This window comes from Perca flavescens, chromosome 17, assembly GCF_004354835.1.
Source record: "Perca flavescens isolate YP-PL-M2 chromosome 17, PFLA_1.0, whole genome shotgun sequence".
Lineage (NCBI taxonomy): Eukaryota > Metazoa > Chordata > Actinopteri > Perciformes > Percidae > Perca > Perca flavescens.
This window is the reverse complement of record NC_041347.1, coordinates 15126707-15149925: the sequence shown is the minus strand read 5'-3', so window position 1 is coordinate 15149925 and position 23219 is coordinate 15126707. Positions and strand designations below refer to the sequence as shown.

The following is a 23219-nucleotide window of genomic DNA, read 5'->3' as shown; positions in this document are numbered from 1 at the left end:
GTCATTGGTTCCGCTGTCATTCCTGAGGGATTTAGTCATGCTTTTCTACGTAGAGAAGTGTCTTTTTAAAACTTGGTCTTGTTTCCTCTCTCGCATGCATGTACTATTTCTGTCCTTGACATCACACACCTATGCACGCTTTCAGACTTTCGCAAATGTGCGCACAATCTGATCACACTGGTAATTAATGTGGTGGGAGGTCGATGCCATTTACTTTATGCAGTTTCCTGATACCTGTCTCAAATTTTGCATTGCAAAACCACAGCAATCTGTCTCTTGCTGTTGTGCTAAATGCATTATTGCAACACGTACGATTGCTTACTGTGCCTTCTTGTGCCTGCATACTGAAAAGATCACTGTTGTGTCCTGCTCCTGCAGAACAAGCCCCTTCACAGTTTCCCATACAATACACTCATAAAGGCACCAGTGTTCTTTCACGCAAGAGTTATTCTGTAATTTCAAGACTGTCATGGTTAAGATGGTTGTGCAAATGACATTATTCTTACAGAATGTTTAGTCTTGTTGCATTTGAGGTTGCAGGATTTGCAGCAGGTGTCTGTCTGCCTCGCGCGTACTTCCACTGCTGCTCCCAGGGGACTCTGTGTGTGCTGCAGAGACAGATTTTGCAGTGGGGCAGATGGGCAATAGAAGTCAGCACTCTCTCTCTCTGTTTGGTTTCTTGAAAAGCTTAAGCACGTGATTTCCAGAGAGTAACCCCCCCTCCCTTAACACTCACACACACTCCCCCAGCGAGAGTGTGCCCCTTTCAACTCTGTCTACACAAACAGGCGTGTGTTGGGGAATGCCTTTCAGTCAGATGATCGATGGAGGGACACATGGCGACCAGCATATAGGACGCCCGTTTTCATGCCCCTCCCGTTATTTCTCTTTTTGTTTTTGTTGGCGGGGTCAGACTTTCCAACCTTTCGCTCTAATCCTGTTAAAAACCCCTCAGAAAGGCATTAGGGAACAAAAGCTCTGACATTGTAATCTGGAAAGGCACGCTGCTCACACACTCCGCTTCCCTTTCTTTTTTCTTCTTTTCTCCCAGTAGAAGGTGTTTCTATTGATTATAGTGTTTTCTTTCTGCAGAATTAGATGCATCATATTCTGCTATAGCCTTTCAAAGCCTGAAATTCGCAGGCAGAATGTTGTGACGCAACAATGATTTTCACATCTTTGTTGTTGCTCAAGAGTTACTATAAACACATGAAAGTGACATGCTGTTTTGCATTAGCACTGTGTTTGCATATGATTTAACAACTTCTATACACTTTGGGTGAGTGAGTCTCAGTGCTCCATGGAATCTTGAATTGTGCAGTATGGTTGATGACTTTGCAGACAGAGTTAATGAGGGTTACTATTTCTCACTCTCTGGTTGCGCCATTATGTTTACGTAGACCAAGAGAGGGTGCCAGTAGAGAACCCACAGCTTATTATCCTGCGTCTGGGCGGTTGTGGTCATGCACAGAGCATTGCTGCTGTATATCTGGGAGGCAGCCAGCCAGGCTCCAAAGGACAGACAACTCGTCGGTCTGCTGTAGGTAGCAGCAGACATTCAGTCTTTGCCGTGGCATTAGAGGAGACTTGGTGCACACTCTGTTATGGGTACAAACAACCCAGCACTATTGGACCATGCACACACATTTCTTTGGTTTTGCTATGTTAGGACTGAAATAGTTTTAAGTTTGCCAAAGCGTTGGCTTGCTGTTAACATCACCTCCAGGTAACAGTGCTTATTTTAAAGATGCAAAGCAACCCATGTTGATAGTTTGTCTGTTAACATCACCTCCAGGTAACAGTGCTTATTTTAAAGATGCAAAGCAACCCATGTTGATAGTTTGTCCTGTCTGTCTTTGCCCTGATATCATTAAATGTTGACAGGCAGGCCAATCCAGTGGAAAATGCATCTCAACAGATTTCAGTGGACCCTACACCATCTGTCATGAGAGAAAGTCCCAGGCCAGCGGAGGCCCCTGAGGAGCATAGCTACAAGCAGGGCAAGAAGCAGAGGGCAACACTGCGCTCCACGGAGAGAGACCACAAGAAGACTTTTGAAGGCTCCTTCATGCTGGATCCACTCTCAAAGTCGAGCCCTTTTGGTGCCATCAACCTGGATCCCAGGAAGCATTACTTGAGTTTGGGCTGCAGCAGTTGCAAACTTCCTGTGTCTATGCCCCATATTGCCCGGACCCACCGCCAGACCTCTAGGACAGACTGTCCTGCCGATCGCCTCAAGTTCTTTGAAACTCTGCGGCTGCTGCTCAAGCTCACATCTATGTCCTCCAAGAGGAAGGAGAAGGAGCAGAGAGGCCTGGAAAACATGGCCTTCATGGGTCACAACAACGAGGTCATTTGGTTGGAGCTGCAAGCTTGGCATGCACGACGCTCCACCGGCGACCAAGACCTTTTTCTTTTCACTGCCCGCCAGGCCATCCCTGACATCATCAATGAGGTGCTGCACTTTAAGGTCAACTATGCCAGCCTGAGAGGGGCCCAGTGTTCAGGGTCTCAAACAATCGGGGAGGACTATCAGAGTGTCCCCGATCTAGTCAGCGGAGAGGAGAAGTACACTGCTGTAGCAGAGACCAACCACTGTGGAGTAGATCCCTGGGGCTTTAGCGCCTTCCCCTCGCCAGCGATGAATGCAGCAGAGCCTCTTGGCTCTGGTGCTGATTGCAGGGAGCACCTCCAGCGCCAGCGGCTTGCATTTGAGCAGGTCAAGCGTGTTATTGAGTTGCTGGAGTCTGTGGAAGCACTGTACCCCTCTTTGCAGGCCCTGCAGAAGGACTATGACAAGTATGCAGCACGAGACTTCCAGGGCAGGGTGCAGGCGCTCTGTCTGTGGCTCAATATCACCCAGGACCTCAACCAGAAGCTGCGCGTTATGGCCACTGTTCTGGGCCTTCGTGATCTATCCCGTATCGGGTGGCCTGTCTTTGAGATCCCTTCACCTCGCTGTTCCCGTGGCAACGAAGAAGAGGAGAACGAGGAAGATGAGGAGAATGACTCAACGGCCACTTTTACAGCTGAAAGCGATGGAGAGGACAGGGATGCTGAGGAGGAGGAGGAGGAGGAGGAGGGAATATTGGGATGTGTAGCAGAGGGAGAGTTGCCTCCCTCCCTGACTCCTAAATTTGCCCGACTGTTGTCAGAAGAGGAGTTTCTCCCAACTGCTACTGCAGGAAGTGCAGAAGCCATTACGGGAGGGGGAGTATTCTGCCCTACTGCCATCTACAGACCGTTTGTGGATAAAGCTCTGAAACAGATGGGACTGCGTAAATTGATTCTCAGACTGCACAAACTGATGGACCGCTCTCTCCAGAGGTCCAGAGCAGCGCTGCTCCGCCACACTCCTGCACTGGAGGTGAGGCTGTTGTTTCTTTACCTCCACACTTAATCATTACTATAATTTGTCCTAAATAATCCATTGTTAAGCTAATCTAAAATTAACTAAATAGCATTATTACATCTACGTCAGTAATTATAAACATTTACTGACTGGTGTGCTGTGGAAAAAAAAGCCATGTAGTAGTACAAGTAGAGTTCTCTTTCTCAGTAGGCTTGTGCTGAGTCTGACACAAGTGCACATAGAAGAAATAAACTCATGAGTTTTTTCTACAGGGAGTCTTTAAACTTTCAAGTTTTCCATCCCTTTTAAATGATGTCAGTGTTTACACAAATACATACAAATATTAAACTACAAATACAAAGGTAACAAATTAGGTTTAAAATGTATATATCAAAATGTAGCCTATTGTTTAGGGCTGAAATAATTGATGAACTGATTGATAAATCAATTAGTTGATTGGCAGAAAAGTAATTGACAACAGTTTTGATGAGCAATAAGTAATCTTTGGATTTTGGACTGTTGGTCAGACAAAAGGAGCAATTTAAAGATGTCATCTTGGGCTCTGGAACATTGTGATGGCTTTTTTCAAAATGGTTCTGAAATGTCATTGATTGCATTGTTTTACATTGGCTAGTTTTGTACAGAAATAATTTCCTTCTTTTGGATAATTTCACGTAGACAATACAAACGAGACCCAAGATCATTGACGGCATTCTTTTTCAGCAAGCTTATTTCACTTTCAGGTTAATAAAATAGTGATACAGCCTGGAGCATGGCCTAGTGCTGAACAATCAAACTAAATGCAGTATTCTTCACTCAGTGTTTCCTTTAGGATTTCTTTTAGCAGTGGGGGCAGGTCTGTCCGAACAGCAACCCCTCCCCATTTCATTACCCTATTCAATATTGGTGTATAGAATTGTAATAAAACAATTCTCATCCTATTTCATGGTACAACTGGTATTCCTAACAAATTGGGCATAGGCCTAATACCATATCATTCTGCAAATGTACTTAATTTATACCTAGTCCTAGGTCAGGGGTCTTAGAGGGCCAGAATACAACCAGCATCATCATCAAGAACAAAGACGTGAACATAAAGATTGCGTCATTCACGTGTATATTAAGTAGCCACGTTGGTTTGTTTTGGTCTTATAATACATCCATAGATGCTCCAGCAGAGGATGGTTAGTTTAGCCAGCAGTTAAGTTTACAAGAATTTGTCCAAATTTCAAGATTTGAGGCAAACTAAGATAAACAGTTAGACTACAAACTGATAGCTTTTGTTTTATATTGTTTGTCAAAATTCGCTATTTAGAGTAGAGTAGAGCTGTGTTAGTGTAAACAGCGCGGTGGACGAGAGTGGACTGCCATTTAGATCATCATTTAGATATTGAGCCATTACATTGAAAATCTTTTAGATAACAGGAGCCTATGATTTACTGTAGCCATCCTAACAACACACTACCTGAACGCCTTTTTCTAGTCTCCCGTTTCACTCTCCACAACGCTGTCTTAAAGTCACGTCGTGAGATCGATAACCGTTAGCTAGCTAGCCTGTTTATGTTTCTTGTAATGTTAGCGATAGTTATTTATTTCTTACCTTAATTTTGTTGTCTGCGTTTCAAAGCCATCTCCCGCGGTGACGTTTTTGGTGGAGCTGGTCGTTTAATAATAATAATAATAAACTACATCAACACAATAGTATGTGGAGTTAAACTGGACGGGCCCAGTATCCTCTGAATAGTTCTACTTGTTGTTAAATTGCAATGTGAGTGGCAGCCAACGGGGGGTGCATTATGTTGGCAGGATCATTTAAAAGGCGACCTTGACTATTGTGCGTCTGCCCTATTTCTGATAGTGTGGCGGAAGAAATGTTGCCATGGCGCACTGCCACAATAAAATCAACATAGAGGAAACACTGTCAATATGCGAAAACAAAGGGCACACTGTAGAAGTAAATAGTATTGTAAGTAGTAATTGAATAAAATAAGAATTCAGAGATTTTTTCATCACATAGCTTAAATCAGTACTATGTGTGGTGAAATGCAATGTGATGTGCTTCTACATTTGTGCTAATTTATGTAAAACAACATATTTGACATTAAATAAGTGTCATATTACATTTATAATGGTAATACACTTCACTGCTGTCTTGCATTGCTGTAAAGTGGAGCGCAAAAGCAGTCCAACTGCCTGTTGAGTGCAAATGTTTGAAATTTAATTAAGCACTGGAAGAAAAGGCATTTGCAGCTTACAAGAAGCCTAGTCTATAAACAACAGAGGATATGTAAACACAAGCTACTAAATGACAAAAAAAGCAGTAAAGATTGTTATTGAGTTTTTTGGATAATGGAAAATGGATAATCAGCTCATCTAGGTGTTGGAAATGGTTAGCTCTGATCATTTCATGGAGTGTTTTAGGGAGGTTCAGACACTGACCTCCACCTAGAAATGTACAGTGAGGAACTGAACATGTCTTGGAATGCTGATTTGTGATGATCTTTCTTTGCTAGTCAAAGGTTTTTGGTAATGGCGTGCAATCTAAAAGGGATGGATCTTTGCAGATGCCTCTCTGAGATTGGTCAGCAATGAATGTCATTTAGTAAATAGTGAAACAAAATAAAAAACAACTTTGAATTTATTATGAAGCCAACTGTTGACTCAGTTAATATAACAGCCATGGTTCCATAAGACATGCTGAATTAACTTCAAAGGATCTTCCACCTGCAGTTTGCAGACTTCCCAGACCCCATGCTGTACAGTGATTACCTGCCAGAGCTGTCGCGCCATGTGTCCTGCAGTGGTCCGGCTCATCCAGAGCTCGGAGCCGACCAGGTTTCCTGGGAGGATTTGCTGGACATGGACCTCCCATCCTTTCGACCGGCGTTCCTTGTGCTGTGCAGAGTCCTTCTCAACGTCATTCACGAATGCCTTAAACTGCGACTTGAACAGAGGCCTGCTGGAGAGCCCTCACTGCTCAGTATCAAACAGGCAAGCAGCATGTGTAAACACTCACTTTAGCGTTAGAAATTTTGTTGTTTAGTTTTTCAGTGACTATTCTATACGGGCTTCACTGCTCATGCTGAATGACTGAATGTGTCTAACTAACATACAGTATATCTTATTTCCATTGCATGCTTGCTTATTTCGCTCAAATGAAAGTGACCAATCATATGGTGTGGCCTGAAAACACATACGCTATTGTTAGAACCAGTAGCCTAAACGTGTACTTTCCATAGGTACACAAAATGATTGTCTGTCTGTATAGATTATCAAATAAACGATTAGGGTCACTACATATTCTACCTTTTAATTTTGTCTTAAAGAAACAAATATTGAAATAACTATTGTTACCATTGTACTGGCCAGAACTATCCTTGAAGACTTATACATGTATTACATGACAGGTAAGTCATATATATGTGCTAATTTACATGTGTTGTTTGTGCTCTGCAGTTGGTACGTGAGTGTAAGGAGGTTCTTAAAGGTGGTCTTCTGATGAAGCAGTATTATCAGTTCATGCTGCAAGGCGTGGTGACTGATGCTCAGGGCTTGCAGACAAATGCCAATATTGATGAGTTTGAAGAGGACCTTCACAAGATGCTCGAGGTAAGACTCTACTTCCAGTTACAAAGTTTAAATTTATATAATCATTGTAGAGAAAGTCTCGTGAATGTATGCATTATTGAAATGTAAGTTGTGGTTATCCAACATCTGTCGCTGTTTTTGTAGGTCTACTTTGACTACATGCACAGCTGGATCCAGATGTTGCAGCAGCTGCCTCAGGCCTCTCACAGCTTAAAGAACCTGTTAGAGGAGGAGTGGCACTTCACCAAGGTCATCACTCCTTACATCCGTGGAGGGGAGGCCCAGTCTGGCAAGCTTTTCTGGTGAGTCACTTACCTGTTCGTCTAAGGATAGGATCACAATTTCTGAAGTTAATCTGGAATGATTACAGCAAGGAAAACCTGTTTCGATGTGAATGTTACTAATGATTTATGTGAAACTAAGGACTATTCTGCTCTTTGCAGTGATATTGCTGGGATGCTGCTTAAATCCACTGGAGAGTTCCTTGATGCTGGCCTGCAAAAGAGTGGTAATGAATTCTGGGAATGTGCAGATGACAGCACCGCCTCAGATGAGATCAGGTTAGGGGGTGGGGGGATAACATCATTATTTGATTTCTGTTTCAGTCAGTGTTAATAATTGTTTTTCTTGTTTTTAAACATTGCACTTTTTTGATTCTTGAAGGCGGTCAGTTATCGAGACTAGTCGATCACTTAAAGAGCTGTTCCACGAGGCCAGGGAACGAGCTTCAAAGGCTCTGGGCTTTGCCAAAATGCTTCGCAAGGTGAGAGACAGCAGTAAAGAGTTTTCACTCCCTTGAAATAGAAAGCTACAACAGTACTGACTTTTATCTGTGACCCTGTTTTCTCTGCTGACCGAAGAACTGGGACTGTGTGTTCTTCTGACACACACTTTGTTTGATTCCCTCTGTGCAGGACTTAGAAGTTGCTGCAGTTTTCAGTATCACTAACGGGGTGACTTGTTTCCTGGAGGCACTGAAGAAGGGAAGCTATGTCAAGGTGCGTTTGCTTTTCTGTTAATTTCACACACGTCTGATCTTTCTTTTCTGTCCTCAGGTCACTTAAGAACCCGTTTAACCACCTCCTTCTACATCTAGGTTCAGATTCCAGGCTTGGAGGAGCTGCAAGTTTTTGTCCCCTGTGGCTTGATGGATCAGCGGCCTCTCATCCTGCAGCTTCTCAATGCCGCTGCTGGCAAAGACTGCTCCAAAGAGCCCGATGAAATTGCAGAGGATGATGCCTACCTTCTCATGAGTAAACACGGAGCTGGGGACTGCACTACTGATTCTGATTGGGCTCAGTGGGACGGAGAGCTGCTCAAACTGGTCCCCCAGATGGAAACTGTTGACACTTTAAGAGCCATGAAGGTATGTGACCATTTTTAATTAAATCTGTGTGTCTGAGTGTGTCCGGTGTTTACAAGCCTTCCACTGGTCCAATGTGCTTTCAGGTGGAAAACATGCTCTTGATAGTGATGCAGTCAGCTCATCTGGTGGCCCAGCGAAAGGCCTTTCAACAATCCATGGAGGATGTGCTCACTCTTAGCCGGGAACAAACATCTAGTCAGCCTCTCATCGCAAGTGCGCTGGAGGAGCTCAAGGTACTTATATAACCACACGCTATAATTTATAACCTGTTAAAACACTTGTTTATTTTGTGTTGTTGCTAAAAGACCGGTGCATCTTGGTGTCCTAATATCCTCTGCTTATGCTGTCAGTTACCCTGAATTTTCACTTTGTTACCTAAAAAACAAAAAACAGGCCACTATCAGGCCAGATTTTAGAAGTAATTCTCAAAGGGAAAGTCACTAAACTTGCATCTGTTAAATTCAGAGCCACACTACAACATGTCATTTTTCAAAATGATGCAGTTTTAAGTTTTAAATGCTCTCACTGATCGCTTTGACTTTTTGGTTTTCTGAAGAACCTTTTTATTAGAAAATAATAATCATAATACAACTCTTTCTTCTCCCCATCTTTCTCTCTCCTACCACAGGACGAGGCACTACAGCTCTGCATTAAGATCAGCACTGCCATCGACCGAGTGGAGTACATGTTCACTACAGAGTTTGAGGCAGAGGTGGAGGAGTCCGAGTCAGCCACTCTGCATCAGTACTACAGGGAGGCAATGATACAGGGCTACAATTTTGCCTTCGAGGTAACTGTTACACAGTGTATGTTTTCAAAGAAGCTCATGCTTAAGATGCTGCACATCTACTCTATCCCTTCTTCTACTCAGACATTTCTTGTCCACAATTTAGCAACAATTAGTCTAATAGTGTTGGTGTAGTTATGGGTTATATTTTGCACAAGGACAATAAAGCTACATGAGGACTGAATGAATTGCAAAGTCTTTAGGTGAGGGGACGTTGAGGCAGTAATTCTAAATATACTCTTTTTGTTATTTATAGTACCACAAGGAAGTGGTGCGCCTGATGTCAGGGGAGTTCAGGCAAAGGATTGGGGAACGCTACATAACATTTGCCCGCAAATGGATGACCTATGTCCTGACCAAATGTGAGAGTGGCAGGGGCACCAAGCCCAGGTAAGGCCTTACCTTCTATCAATGGAGCATTCACATACATTTTTAAGTTCTTCTGTCACCTTCTGTCTTTTTGCCCTCTGGTTGAGCGCAGTGTGGTGTTCCTGAGGCAACATTTAAGGGTTTAGGTACGTTGCTCAGGGATGCTTTTTGTAGCATTGCTGCAAAGAGAGTGGAAGCCAGGCACCCTGGTTGGGCATTAATCTCACTAATCAATAAGCAGTCCTACTAGTGCCATAATCTCGGATAAAAAAGGTAACAAACAATGTTCTTAAACAAACTGCAGACTTAGACAGAGAAAAGCTTTTTTTGTTTCTTACAGTACAAGTTCATAGTAATTAAAATAGGTTTTTTTGTCTGCTGTATTGTTAGAACTATTAAATGTAAAACCAGATATATCTATCTTCTATGTTGTTTTAGCCCTCTTTGTCAAGAGCTTTTGGTAGCATGGCAAGATTTTTGAAGAAGCCAAAGGCAAATTTCCACTGAGGTGGACAATCAATTCTAATACAAAAATAATAATTATTAAAAAAGAAATTGTACTCTGATAACATAGGTAAGCCTTTAGGTTATTTCATGAAATACAACTGCAAACCATACACACTCCACGTTTACCAGCACAGTACAGTGTGAGTGAAGTTTTGGGACACACTGATTAACTGCCATGTTGAACTTACAGGTGGGCGACTCAGGGTTTTGATTTCCTTCAGGCTATCGAACCTGCCTTTATATCAGCCTTGCCAGAGGATGACTTCCTGGTAAAATTGAATGTTTTCTTCTCTTCGTCGTTTCCTACAAATTGCACAACAAGCATGCATTTCGAATATGATGTATTTGTTATCTATTGACTGAATTTACAAATGAAATGTTGTCTTTCTGCAGAATTTACAAGCTTTGATGAATGAATGTATAGGACATGTGATTGGAAAACCTCATAGCCCAGTCACCGGCCTGTACATTGGTAAGATCTGTGATGCTAACTGTTGGCGACTTCCATTTTTGGAGTTCAGGATCTGTTTCGGTGTTTACATTCTGTTGCTAGTTTTATAACCTGGGTGTCATGGGGAAGGGCTTTTAACACAAAGCAGGCACAAAGGCACTGAAGTAACAATTCAATTCCCGTAGAATAAAAGAAGCATGGCCTGAAGTTTGTTGGTCTGACTAACCTCATCTGATTAATCAGGCTCCTTAAAGCAACTTCATGCTGCTCCTCAGTGGCCAACAGCAGAAAACTGTGGTTGCCCTAGGCCGGTGTGAAAATGCACGATTATAACTGTGAATCTGGGTGTTACTGAAAAAGAGCACATTTTGCTCAGGAAACCTTTCCTGATTTTAAAAAAAGAGAAGTTCTTCTTTTCTTTTCTTTTTTTTTTTTTTTTTTTTATAATTGATTAAAACCAGACCAACTGCAGAATGTTCCATGTTCCTGCTGATTAATGCCATACAAAAGTAGTGTTTAGATTTCTCAAAACCTACAAACAAGGTTTCCTTTTTTGGGTGGCGTGACTAAATAAAGAATTGGGTGTTTTTCTTTTCAGCTCCTAGGAATAGTCCTCGTCCTGTAAAGGTCCCTCGCTGCCATAGTGACCCACCAAATCCCAATCTGTTCATCCCAAATGCTGAAGGTTTCAGGTAGGTGGTTAGAGTTCAAGCTTTTCCAATAATCTGCGTGCCTTCTGTGTTTTATTACTCTTTCCTGCATGGCTCATCGTGCCTCATCACCTTTGCTGTGTATGCCTACTGATGTTTTTGCTCTGGAGTTGTTGAGCTTGTGTGTGATGCTGTGTGTTTTGTATGTGTATGCTCTAAGTATGTCAGTGTTTTATTTTATAAAGTGTCTGAATGAGAGAGTGTGTGCGTCTGTCCCTCAACCAGCCACCCAGTCCCACACACAAACCTATCCACACACATCCCTCTCAAGCCACTTTACCTCCCAAGTCAGAGCTCCTCAGTTTGTTTTTTCACCACACAGCTCTCGAAGTCTCCCCTGCGACCTCCGGAACCAGCTTTTCCCCAACGGCCCTCGCCCCGTCCCTCAGGGCCCTGGGGAACACAGCCACACCAAAGCACCCAGCAGCAGCCCCTGTGATGTCAGGTAGCCTTGCCCTCAAGTCACCTGGTAGAAGCTGCTATCAAAGCACAGCTTCAGATACAATAACAATAGCCATCACAAATTCTTTTTGATACGGCTTCTGGAAATTGAAGGAAAATATGCTTCACGCTCAAGATTAGCAATCTTACGGGCCCTGAATTTCAAAAGAGGGAAAGAATGAAACACTGCCAATACGATGGCGCTCTTACAGAGGGATACATTTTATATTGTACTTGTTTTTATTCCATTAGGTTTTTTGCTTTGATTTATACCTTTTATTGGAAGATTGCTCATTTTCTGCTTTTAGCCTTCCGATTGCATCCAAACAAACGCTATAAATTTAGATATTTCGACAGATATCATATTAAAAAAAAGTCAGTCTCCCATTTCCAGGCTTTTTACATCTAGCATCAATCTTTTTTTTTGTCTAAGAGAAGTTTTAGTTTATGTTTATATATATATTGATGTTTGTGGATGCTTGGACGACAGAAAATTAACTTCACTTAAATAATGAGGCATTTCCCTTCACATTCTACCTGAAATGTAATTGTACTTGAAAAAAATTATTTTTAAAGGCTTTGATGCTGCAGGTACAAAAGTAAATCAATTTAATTGAACAAAACTCTGGATGGACTTAATTAGCTGTATTTGCAGCCTTAGAAGTGTTAATGTACCATTTACAAGCCCTGCTTAATTTCACCAAATCAGACAAAAGGCCTTCCACAAGTCTTGTTACTGGTCAAAGGAAGAGACGGTGATTGTTGTGCATGGTGTGAGGAAAAAAAAAAAAACACACACACACTACCTCAATGAAAGAGTGGGCTATGCTATTCTGCTTTTTAGTGCTATTAACATCATTCTTGCTTTGATGGTTTTGGCTTTTTTGTACACACAAATAAGCCAGAAAGCACACACTTTTGAAATCTGAACATGCACTCTAGAGATCTAACCTTCAAATGTGTGTGAGCTGTATAATGACTCTGATGCATGCTGAACTGTTAATGGGTTTTAAAAGGCAGACTGAGGATCAATGAGTGCTTCACTTGAAAGGTTTTATCAGTTTTTTTTAATATATTATCTTGAAACCCTAATACTGGCTGTCGAGGATAGAATTGGGTAGTATTTGATTGGTTGGATTCTTTATATAGTTTACAGTTTTTTTTAATGTCATTTTCATTTTAAGTCTGACATTTGTCCTAATAGCGTCTCAAGTTGAAGATTATCTCTCTCCCTTTGCAAGTCAATGTGTCTCATATCATTAAGATGCTTTAAGGAAGCAGTGGCCTGTACTTCAACATTTTCCACAATTAATTAATGATAAAGGACTAAGTGTATGTAGTTTTATCAAGAGCATACTCACATAACCCATTTTAAGAGCATAAAAATAAAGTGGTCTTGGCATAAGAGATTGTACTCTGCGTTGATCTTTAAATTGTCCATAAATGGAGAAACTCCCAGACTGAAACATACTATCTGAATCAGTAGGTTTTGATTGAACCACAATTGCATCAGTTTCTTCCATGCTCCTGCAGGGGATCCAGTTACCATGAGAATGACCGTCTGTCGTCGGTTGCAGCAGAGTTACATTTCAAATCTCTGAGCCGCCACTCCAGCCCCACAGAGGACAGAGAAGGTGGGTGCATTCAGTACTGTGCATTGTTTGATCCACATTGTGCATATTAATTGTTCCTACTGGCTGAATTTTCTCTTGTGATTTCTTCCTCCAGAACCCTCCTACCCTAAGGGAGACCCTAACAGCGCTGCTCGTCGAAGCTGGGAGCTCCGCACCTTTATCAGCCAGTCCAAGGGTGAGATTGTTGAGGGATGAGGCACATTGGATTGACTAAAACATACAATTGGGAATGCCTTCCATAACGTTAATAATAAATCCTGTTTCCTGACTCCCATCTCAGACACAGCAGCACGGCAAAGCCCCATGGAGTCAGTCCGTCGCTCCATACGCAAGTTTGAGGACAAACGCTACGCTGTGATGAAGCAACGCAACATCATCGGCCAAGTGTGTCACACACCAAAGTCCTACGACAACGTCATGCACGTTGGGCTCAGGAAGGTGACATTCAAGTGGCAGAGGGGCAACAAGATAGGTACAGCTACCCACTGACTGCTTTTGCTATGATGCGTGTATGATTCGCAACGCACCTACAGGATGTAATGTTTGTGTGTATCATAATAGGTGAAGGCCAGTATGGAAAGGTGTACACCTGCATCAACGTTGACACTGGTGAACTAATGGCCATGAAGGAGGTATGTGCTCCAGCAAGATCAATTAAATGGTATTCAAAGTAATCCTAAGAGCTGCAGGTAGCGGTAACATTTTACTTTTAATTTTTTCAACCAGATCCGATTCCAGCCGAACGATCACAAAACAATCAAGGAGACTGCAGATGAGCTCAAAATATTTGAAGGCATTAAACACCCAAACCTGGTGCGATACTTTGGAGTCGAGCTCCACAGGGTAAGAGGCACGCGTTTCCGTGGGTCCAGGCATTATTGGTGCGTACTGAAGCAGTTTGGTCTAAATGTTCATGCACTCACCTCTAGGAGGAGATGTACATCTTCATGGAGTACTGTGATGAGGGCACTCTGGAGGAGGTGTCCAGACTGGGCCTGCAGGAACATGTCATCAGGCTCTATAGTAAACAGATCACTACAGCCATCAATGTCCTCCATGAACACGGCATTGTCCACCGAGATATCAAAGGTCAGTGTCACATTTTCTTTTTCTTATCGGAAGTGCAGGAAATCCAGACTTAACTCGGTATTCATTTACCTACTGTGCATTCTGTCTCTGTTTCCTTCTTCTTTTTTATATCAGGAGCCAACATTTTTTTGACATCATCGGGTCTGATTAAGCTGGGTGACTTTGGCTGTTCAGTCAAGTTAAGGAACAACACTCACACCATGCCAGGGGAGGTGAACAGCACACTGGGAACAGCAGGTAAGAAATTATATTTTGTGTCTGCATGCCACCACCAGGGGTCACTGTGGCTTGATGTTTGCTTTTTTTTCCCCCTTTCACCAATGGATGTCCATCCACATGCTGTGATTTCTTACAAAAGTGTGTTCTTGTGTAGTCGTGGTGTCCTTTGAAACCCTTTCTGTAACTTGTGTAATGGATACAACAATCTTCGTTTTATTTTATTTTTTGTTTACTGTCTTGTACACGTTTTTACATCAAACATATTTCCCATTGTCCGTGTGGAATTATACACAAATATATTTCTCAAGCCTGCATATTATTGTATCACTGATTTTAATAAATTCTAGTGTTTAATTATTTTCTGTCTTAATCAGCATACATGGCACCTGAAGTCATCACCAGAGCAAAGGGTGAAGGCCATGGACGAGCAGCAGACATCTGGAGTTTGGGCTGCGTTCTCATTGAGATGGTGACTGGAAAGGTAAGGAGTGATAGGAAAGTGTTTTGCCTTACTCATAGATCCTTATAAGCTACATTGGCTTGTATCTTATTCAGGGATCTTTCTGTGCTGCAAGTATACCATGCTGTAAATAAGACGGAAATGCTTATTGTCTTAGGTTATTGTTGCTCTGTTATAATTAGAGATGGTCTGATACCGATACCAGTATCGGTATCGGACCATCTCTAGTTATTATTATTACAAACGAGAGACGCGTTGTGGATCAGCTGTGGCTTCCACATGCATTGATTTATGTTTTAGTCCATTCAAGTGAAATTGAATGTACATTTATATCAAGTAAAGTTTAAATTTCCATTTTCTTTGTGTTAAAACAAGCAGATTTTAAATAAGACAATTTGGCTGAGATACTGTTATGCTTTGGCAACAAATTGCTGTTTAAATCTGACAAAATCTGTGGAGCTAGTAGCGCTTTAGCAAAACTGCTCTTCCAGATTAGTGACAAAGTTGTAGTTGTTTGTGTTATTTAAAATGGCTGTCTAAAAGTTACAAAACCTCATGCCCACATACTACTTCTTAAATTATGCCCCGGTCTCTTATGACTTCAGGAAATTCCCTTCACCAAGAACAGATGTGTAAAAAAAAAAGAAAAAATAGAAAAAAAAAAAAAAAAAAAAAAAAACCTAGAAGGAAATGATGTGATGTTCTTAAGTTTATATCAACCTGCAGAGGCCCTGGCACGAGTATGAGCACAACTTCCAGATCATGTACAAAGTGGGCATGGGCCATAAACCCCCCATTCCGGAGAAGCTGAGCACAGAGGGGAAGGACTATCTCGGGCACTGTCTGGAGAGCGAACCCAAACGTCGCTGGACAGCTAGCATGCTGCTCGACCACCCATTTGTTAAGGTGAGATGCTGCTATGGCATACATTTAAAGAAAAGAAGAAAAAAAAAAACATTTAATCACAAAACCTCTCACCAGTGAACTGTCATGGCTTGACTAAATACTTCAGTTATTTAAAATGATTGTTTACGGATGGCTAAACTGGTCATCCAACAATTTCCCATGAAAGCTTCTTCATCTCTTGTATGTTTCAGGTTTGTACGGATGAAGAGTGAATGGACCTTCCTCTGCAGCTTTTACGTTTACAAATGAAAGCACTACTGTACATGCTGTTGGCAAAAGAAAAAAGAACTGGACGCGGAGAAGAGGAAGTTACAGCTGAAGGCACATGGAGTTAAACTGAGGAACTGATACAATATCATTTCAGAGGACACCTGGACCTATGGGGTATAGGGTTGTGTCTTTATGTACCCATGGACTGGGGGGAGGAGGGGCAGGGGTGGGACTGTACATACTGTAAGAATAGGATTGGCTTTAATTCTTGTATAAACAATATTATAAAAGTAACTATTGCCACATTTGTTCTCACTGGTGAAGAGACCTTCTCAAAAGGCATTGAGGAATTTTTTTTTAAACAAATGGGAGGGGATGGGTGGGGTGGGGGCAAAATCTATGGCACTTTTAAACTGTTTACCCCAAGGGGCAGTTGTGTAGAGGAGGGAGCAATCTTATTTCAGTTGCCCTTGAGACTGAAAAAGGTGTGGTAAGCCTTGCTGAATGGAAGGAGACGCTGGTTCACCTTTATGAAATGAACACCATCCAAATATTCAAATTAATTTATCACTTGTCATTTGGCACTAGGAAGGATTTTTTTAAATGTATTTTTCTTTGCCTTTGCTGAGGAGTTAAGGTCAAGTTGGAGCAATGTTCAAGTCTACTGGTCACTGCCAGTGAAGAGCTGTTGATGTGACTGGAGCGTAATGGGGCATGCTCTCCCTCCCTGCTGCTGAACACAAAACATCTACACAACCAAACACAGACACTGACACACACCACAACTTCTGGTCCTCTGCTGCTCTTACAGTGTTTGCTATGTACAAACAATATTAATAAACCAATCGTTTTGTTTTTTTAATGAAATGTGTTTGTGTTCTTCCATCATAAAAATGCCATTTATTATTACATTACTATCAAATAGGTAGGTTGTTTCTTTTTGAGTTGACTGTAAAATCTTTCTTAACCGCATTGAAATATGTGCATTCTTATTAGCGGCTTAATATTGTCTCATGTTGTTGTGCTACATTGTCCAAATCAAGTTAAACACAAGCTGCCTGGCACTGTCCAGTTTTTATGATCTGACCTCTTGAGCTTTCGAAGTATAGCGTTAAGACAAAAGTTTCAGGTGTCACAATTAGTGATTACTGTTGTGTCAGAAGCTTGCAAAGATGACGCTCTGAGCTTCGAGAAACCTCCTTATTTACTTAGTTTTTCTCATTTTGCGTTCATTGAATACAAATTATTTTCAGAACACTGAAAATCTATTCTCACAACAGTGTATGAACTTTGTTATAATAAGGCATCCTTTATAAAGTGTTTATAAGTTGTAACTAATGGCTTTAATGGTAAACATCATTTACTAATGCTTTATGGATCAGTTAGAAGCCCTTTATAAGACAACTGTTGGATAACCAGGTTGTGAAATTGCTGTCCTTAAAGGTGCCGTAGGTAGGATTGTGAAGATCCAGGCCTTATCCAAAAAATTTGAATATCGACAACTTCTCAGTCCCTCCCCCCTTTCTGCTAAAGCCCAAAATGGTCTCCTGAGCCCCTACCCACACAAGGGAGAATGAATGTGTGTGTGCATGAGCAGTGATTGACACACAGTTAGACAACCCCCCTTGTCCTGATTGGTGCATCTGAACAGGGAGTGGTGGATTTTTTCAGATGACCTGCTTCATGTATTTCTACTGGAACATAGGGTCAGTTTCAGCAAATATGACAGAAAGTTAGTTTTACCTACTGCACCTTAAGGTAAAGTGGCTGCAGAGTGAATCTAGTCCAACATAAGCTTTTAACTTTAGCTCCTTTATTTATACAGCACTTTTCAAATCAGTTACAAAGTGCTTTACATGGTTGAACCAGGAAAAAAAACATTTCAGGACTTCCATGAAATAAAATCAGACAATTACAGCAATACAAAAATGAAATGTAAATAAAATACCCATAAGTAATTAAAAAAAAGGAAAAGAAAAGTGTTTTGTTTTCAGTTATCTACAAAAGGATATTTGACTTGGTAGAGCAATTGACACCATTGAAATGTAGTTTTGGTAGCAGCGATGCACTGACTGATGCACTTATTCACTGTTGGACACATAGCCAAATGTTTTGAGGACAAATCAACTGTTGCAATGCTAAGTATATATTGATTTGGTGATTGCACCTAATGTTTTGAGAAATAAAAAAAATAAAAATGTGTCAATTTTGGCTGGAAAATACAAATCACACAAATTGTCACAGATGGCCGACATAATAAAGGCCAAGAGATGAATCTGTTAACAACAAATGTTTGGAGAATATCCAAAACTTTTTTAGTGATAAAGACTATCATTTTAAATTGAGGAATGGACCTTTCTAACCATTTCAGGATGACTTCACCTTGGGCATGAGTGCATGAAACCAACCTGCAGAGCAGAGAGCCAATTCAATTCAATTCAATTACATTTTATTTATAGTATCAAATTATAACAAGAGTTATCTCAAGACACTTTACAGATAGAGCAGGTCTAGACCACACTATAATTTACAAAGACCCAACAATTCCATTAATCCCCCACAGAACAGCCAAGCGCTCCTGAAAACTATGCACCAGCCTTTTTTTCCATTGATGTCCACCAAAAATGTAGGTGTGGCCAATGGTCCATGGTAGTCTTGGCGATAAGTATGTGATGCAAATTTTAACAATTGAATGGATGCATGTATCACTGGGTAATGAATCCCACCAGTTTTTCTAACATTTCTTTCTAGCTTCATGGAAAGGTCACTCCGTGCTCTACAATTTTCAATTCAAATTATGGTACACACCACCATCAAGTGTTACACAGTATGCTGTATTAGATGCAAGGGTATGCACAGATTTGTTTTCTTCTTTGATGCTGCAAGTATGATTTGAATCTCCGATGATTAAGGTAGGAGACAGGCTTACTCTCTAAGTTATTGTTTCTCTGTTTTTCCTGTCATAAAGAGAGGCATTGTAGATCAGCTGTCACTCCTACGTGGAGTGTTAATGTTATGCAACAGAGAAGTGTGTCTATTCATTCAATGCAATGACTCTTTCCTCATTTTTATCTCAACTTGCAGAGGCACGTGTATAAGCATGTACAATATGTAGAATCTGAGGTGAGATATTGCTTTAGCATCTATTTTAAAGCCTTCCTGCTTGCCAAGTATTCTAATACAGTACATAATTTATCACTTAAATAAGGATTTTGTATTTGTATTTTTTAACACCACACCACCACTTCTGCTCCTCTTATACAGTGTACAAACAATATTAATAAACCCATGTTTAAACAAAGGGAAATGTGTATTTTTTCTTCCAACATGAGAAGTGCCATTTATGCTTTACATCACAATCAAAGAGGTAGTCCATTCACTTGGTTAAGTTGACTTTAGTTACCAGTAGAAATGTTTGTCTTGACTCACTGTATTCAAATATTTACACTCTGATTTTATCTTACATTCTTATCATAAATTTACCAAATGAAGCTGTCCACCATGTTCCAGTTTCATGATCTTATCTTGAACTTCTGCTTGTATAGCATTAAGTTGAGACTGAATTGTGCTTTGAAACAAGGTTGAACTTGCTGGACCAGTCCTGCCAGATGGGTGTTTACACAGCTTGCATATAAGTAGCTATGCAAAGAAGCAGCTCTGAGCAGGTCAGGAGTCTTTAGTTGTTGTTTAGAGGAACTTCTTTATTCCCATAGCTTGAGCTTCTGTCGATCTCAGTCTGGCCAATCATCCAGCGAACTCCCAGTGAAACTGTAAAGGAAAGATTAAGAAAGGGTACATTTAGAATATTATTTGAGTGAGTCCCAAAGAAGTGGTGGGCGTGGTTATTTCCACAGTAAATTCTCTTTTTAATTTGGTTTCAGGATCAGAATTAAGTGACATGATTGAATTTGTCACTTTGAGATTGGAAGCTAAGGAATAACAACCAATGTCTTGAGATAAATCTAAAATTCCAGTTCCAAATTTAACAGACACTTTTTAAATAAATATAAAGTTTAAGATTGGGCTGGTCTCTTTCAAGAAAACAAAATGAGTCATTTTACCTACAACCACAAACATGGGCACTTATTTATTGTGGAAACTATAACTTGCTCCTCATGAACCCACGCTGTTTGAGAAATAATTTCTCCATTTTACATTTCAGGGAAACTATTCAGATGGATTAATGTTTAACTTTGCTGCGTCAGCACATGTCTGACTGCTGTTGGTGACATGCTCCCAGGACTGATGAATAACATTTTACAAAGAAAAGGGGGACTTACATTTGAGTTATCAAATCTGCTACTTTGTGGAAAGACCTTTATACCCATTTCAGGATGACTTAACTCCACTTTAGTTTGCATGAAACCAACCTGCAGAGCAGATAGCCACAGATGCTAAGATGGTCATTATCGATGCAGTGCTGATCAGTTGAGCAAGTAGCAGGCCCAGTGGGTAGAGGAGCAAGCAGGCCCAGAACAGCCAGTTGATCAAGGCCCAGGGTCGCTGTGGAGGGCTCACTGTGGGGCCAGGAAAACGCCCTGTTTGTGTGTAGTGCTCCTGAAAGCTATCCTGTGGACACATTAATGCAAACACAACTCAGTATCAAAGTCCTTAACAGAGGACTTTGATTGTTCTTTGAAAGCCATGTTGCTGCCAATGTCTCTAGAAAGTAGTAGGAGCCAAAAATGTAAACTCCCTTGTGTAATGTTAGAATTATGAGATAGAGGCTAAAAAGCCTTGGGCTAAACGTCCACCCTCAGCACACTTGTACCTTTTCCTGGTAGAGTTTGTGGAGCCAAGCAGCACACTCCGCCTCATCTTCTGGGATCAGCTCCAGAGGGATTCTCCTGCAAGGAAGAGGGGAAGTCAGATCTCTCAGATAAATGATTACACCAGTAGACAGGAAATGACATGTAGCAAAACATTTATTTGTACCTCACATATAAATCTGCGTGATATTTCCTCCCATTAAGAATTCCGAGCAAGTTTGGGGCTTCATTGTCTCTGAAGTTCAGCGTGGAATCATAAACAGCTGCCACTGCATGAGACAAAACGCACAGCAACAGTTAACCGTATAACTCGCATAACTTACTTTTGCAAATCCCTCTCAAAGAAATCCACACACAGTATTTGATATTTACCGTTGGCCATATTTTTCACTTCAACAATGATGGACACTCACCAGTTCCTCTGAGGTTTTGGACAGTGATCCAGAATCCTTTGGTCCTGGGCAGAAGATGATACTTCAGTTTGGGTAAACCTTTGCTCTCAGCCACCTGCATGCTAATCTGGTGCTTCTTTGGTGTGAAGCGTGTTCCTTCACAGAAAAGCAAGAACTAGCCAAAGGAAATAAGATTGTTTATTAATGCCATTATTCAAAAAATATCTCTGAAACATCAACATAAGAATTTCCATAGGCTGAACCATACCCAGTAGTTTTCTGGGTAATCCCGCAGGTTCTGAAGACTCTGAGCCACCGTCTTTCGGTCCTCCTCCCACTTTCTCTTGCAGAAAACTATCTCCAGGAAGTACCACATCCAGCCGATAACAGGTACATAACTTAATTCTTTTTTGGCTAACACTTTGGAGCTCTGGAAAAAGATGAAAATTTAAAGCTTGTTAAGGACTGAAGTAAAACAAAACAAACTCAAAGTCAAAAAAGGGCAAACGTGGAGATATTTGGGGATACTTTCTCTTACCCCAAGAACTCCGAATCTGTCACAGAAGGTCCAGCCACACAGGAAGTCGATCTCATGACTGTGATTGAGAACCACAATTGCATTCTCATTTCCATACAGTAGATAACTCTTTGGGTCTGTGTAGAGCGTGCATTCTGTCCCAGACCACCACTCCAGAGCCGCTACCATCTCTGAGGATCATTAGGACACAATGATGTAGCAAAGTCTATGTTATGTGAACAAAGACAGTTTGTCTGTTTGTGAAGTGCTCTTACAGACTGATTAATAATCTCACTGCATGCATGCGATAGGATCATTTCGACAAAGTTACCACCTTAAAGACGTATTTCTTCCTTCCAGCAGCAAAACAAAAACAGTACAACAGAGAGCAGACTTCAGCATGATCTATGTGGCAGAGAGTAAGAACAGTACTTACGGCTGCTGATGCAGTAGCCCAGTCGGATGTTGATCCTGCGGGCCAGCTGCTTACTGACCAGCCACAGAGGTAGAGTACAGATCTGCAACAGGTTGATAATGAGGCCGCTGACCAGGAACACATACCAGATGATCATCTGGCACACAAACTGGGATTTCAGCTGCTGCAAGAGGGCCATTCTGTAAAAGTTGCAAATCATTAAAACACAACTACCACTTGACCTGAGAGGACACATTTCATCATTCAGCTCTGTCAGACAGAGAGATCAGCTAGTGTTGGCGGGCTGTGACAGCAACTGTTCACACCCACGCTGACATAAAGGTTTACTTTAACTAGAATTTCTCGTTTCATGGGCTGAATGGAGCCTTTGAGCTGGATTGTGCATAAATAAACGGCCAATCGCAGGGCAGAAATGTGACAGTGACTTTTTTCAGTGATATGGGGCACTGTTTAATTAACTATTCATAGCCCATCCCGTAACTGTGGTTTTGTCAGAGCATTTCCTCAAAGTCAAGGCAATATCTTTATTAATTACAGGATCAATGTGCTCTGAAAGGTCAGGCCAATCATACTGTAGTTTAGCAGCTGATGACTAGGTTACATATCCCAGTTTCACACACAGCACCGAGAAACACAATCCTTATTATTTACAATCAAACTGTTTCTGATGGTAAAACACAGGCCTGCAAATCTGCAATGTAACTGGTAACAAACAAGTAAACTCTTTAGGCAGCATTGATATAGAGTAGGTGAGATGAGATGGAAATACATCTGAACAAAAAAGAAAGCAAAGATTATTAACAGAATAACAGATGTGTCTTTGATAAAGGTCAAGTTACTTACACTTACCTTGATCACAGAGCTGTCCTGCCTCAGAGATCTTCAACCTTTCAAAGATGACAAGTAAAGAAAAAAACACCAGTCTTTAAATGAATCTCACTCTAAATTCATGTCACATTCATTCAACATGTGAAGCCTACTTGCCGGTCGGCTAACTACAGTAAAACTTCCCCACA

General features: G+C 41.2%; 2 protein-coding genes across 4 annotated transcripts; one reads left to right on the top strand and one right to left on the bottom strand.

Moving 5' to 3' along the window:
- The first annotated feature begins 1930 nt into the window (after positions 1 to 1930).
- Positions 1931 to 16951, top strand: map3k4 (mitogen-activated protein kinase kinase kinase 4). Of its 2 annotated transcripts, XM_028603419.1 has the most exons (25): positions 1931 to 3367; positions 6083 to 6343; positions 6809 to 6961; positions 7085 to 7242; positions 7384 to 7500; positions 7604 to 7703; positions 7855 to 7938; positions 8037 to 8306; positions 8390 to 8539; positions 8935 to 9096; positions 9350 to 9483; positions 10160 to 10238; positions 10363 to 10441; positions 11019 to 11112; positions 11453 to 11575; positions 13105 to 13205; positions 13300 to 13380; positions 13486 to 13677; positions 13767 to 13837; positions 13932 to 14048; positions 14135 to 14294; positions 14409 to 14531; positions 14888 to 14994; positions 15700 to 15879; positions 16071 to 16951. In XM_028603419.1, exons 1-25 carry the CDS (start codon positions 1946 to 1948, stop codon positions 16089 to 16091), a joined length of 4539 nt encoding a protein of 1512 aa, XP_028459220.1. In that variant the 5' UTR covers positions 1931 to 1945; the 3' UTR covers positions 16092 to 16951. The 2 variants fall into 2 exon arrangements, with proteins under 2 accessions (XP_028459220.1, XP_028459221.1); XM_028603420.1 differs by lacking the exon at positions 11453 to 11575.
- A 1654-nt stretch (positions 16952 to 18605) lies between these two features.
- On the bottom strand, positions 18606 to 23219 carry agpat4 (1-acylglycerol-3-phosphate O-acyltransferase 4 (lysophosphatidic acid acyltransferase, delta)). 2 transcript variants are annotated; one of them, XM_028603825.1, is made up of 9 exons: positions 23047 to 23219; positions 22204 to 22382; positions 21789 to 21958; positions 21519 to 21680; positions 21272 to 21425; positions 21025 to 21127; positions 20861 to 20936; positions 20460 to 20658; positions 18606 to 19857 (listed from the first exon to the last, which is right to left on the bottom strand). In XM_028603825.1, the coding sequence occupies exons 2-9, from the start codon at positions 22379 to 22381 to the stop codon at positions 19766 to 19768; spliced, it is 1134 nt and encodes a 377-aa protein (XP_028459626.1). In that variant the 5' UTR covers position 22382; positions 23047 to 23219; the 3' UTR covers positions 18606 to 19765. The 2 variants fall into 2 exon arrangements, with proteins under 2 accessions (XP_028459626.1, XP_028459625.1); XM_028603824.1 differs by having other exon boundaries at positions 23053 to 23219.

Coding starts and splice junctions, on each gene's coding strand:
- map3k4 (XM_028603419.1), top strand. CDS start 1,946: ATGAGAGAAAGTCCCAGGCCAGCGGAGGCCCCTGAGGAGCATAGCTAC. Junction 7,704..7,854: donor TTGCCAAAATGCTTCGCAAG/GTGAGAGACAGC, acceptor CCCTCTGTGCAG/GACTTAGAAGTTGCTGCAGT. Junction 10,442..11,018: donor AGTCACCGGCCTGTACATTG/GTAAGATCTGTG, acceptor TTTTCTTTTCAG/CTCCTAGGAATAGTCCTCGT.
- agpat4 (XM_028603825.1), bottom strand. CDS start 22,381: ATGGCCCTCTTGCAGCAGCTGAAATCCCAGTTTGTGTGCCAGATGATC. Junction 21,426..21,518: donor ATTACCCAGAAAACTACTGG/GTATGGTTCAGC, acceptor TCCTTTGGCTAG/TTCTTGCTTTTCTGTGAAGG. Junction 20,937..21,024: donor CACGCAGATTTATATGTGAG/GTACAAATAAAT, acceptor TCTTCCTTGCAG/GAGAATCCCTCTGGAGCTGA.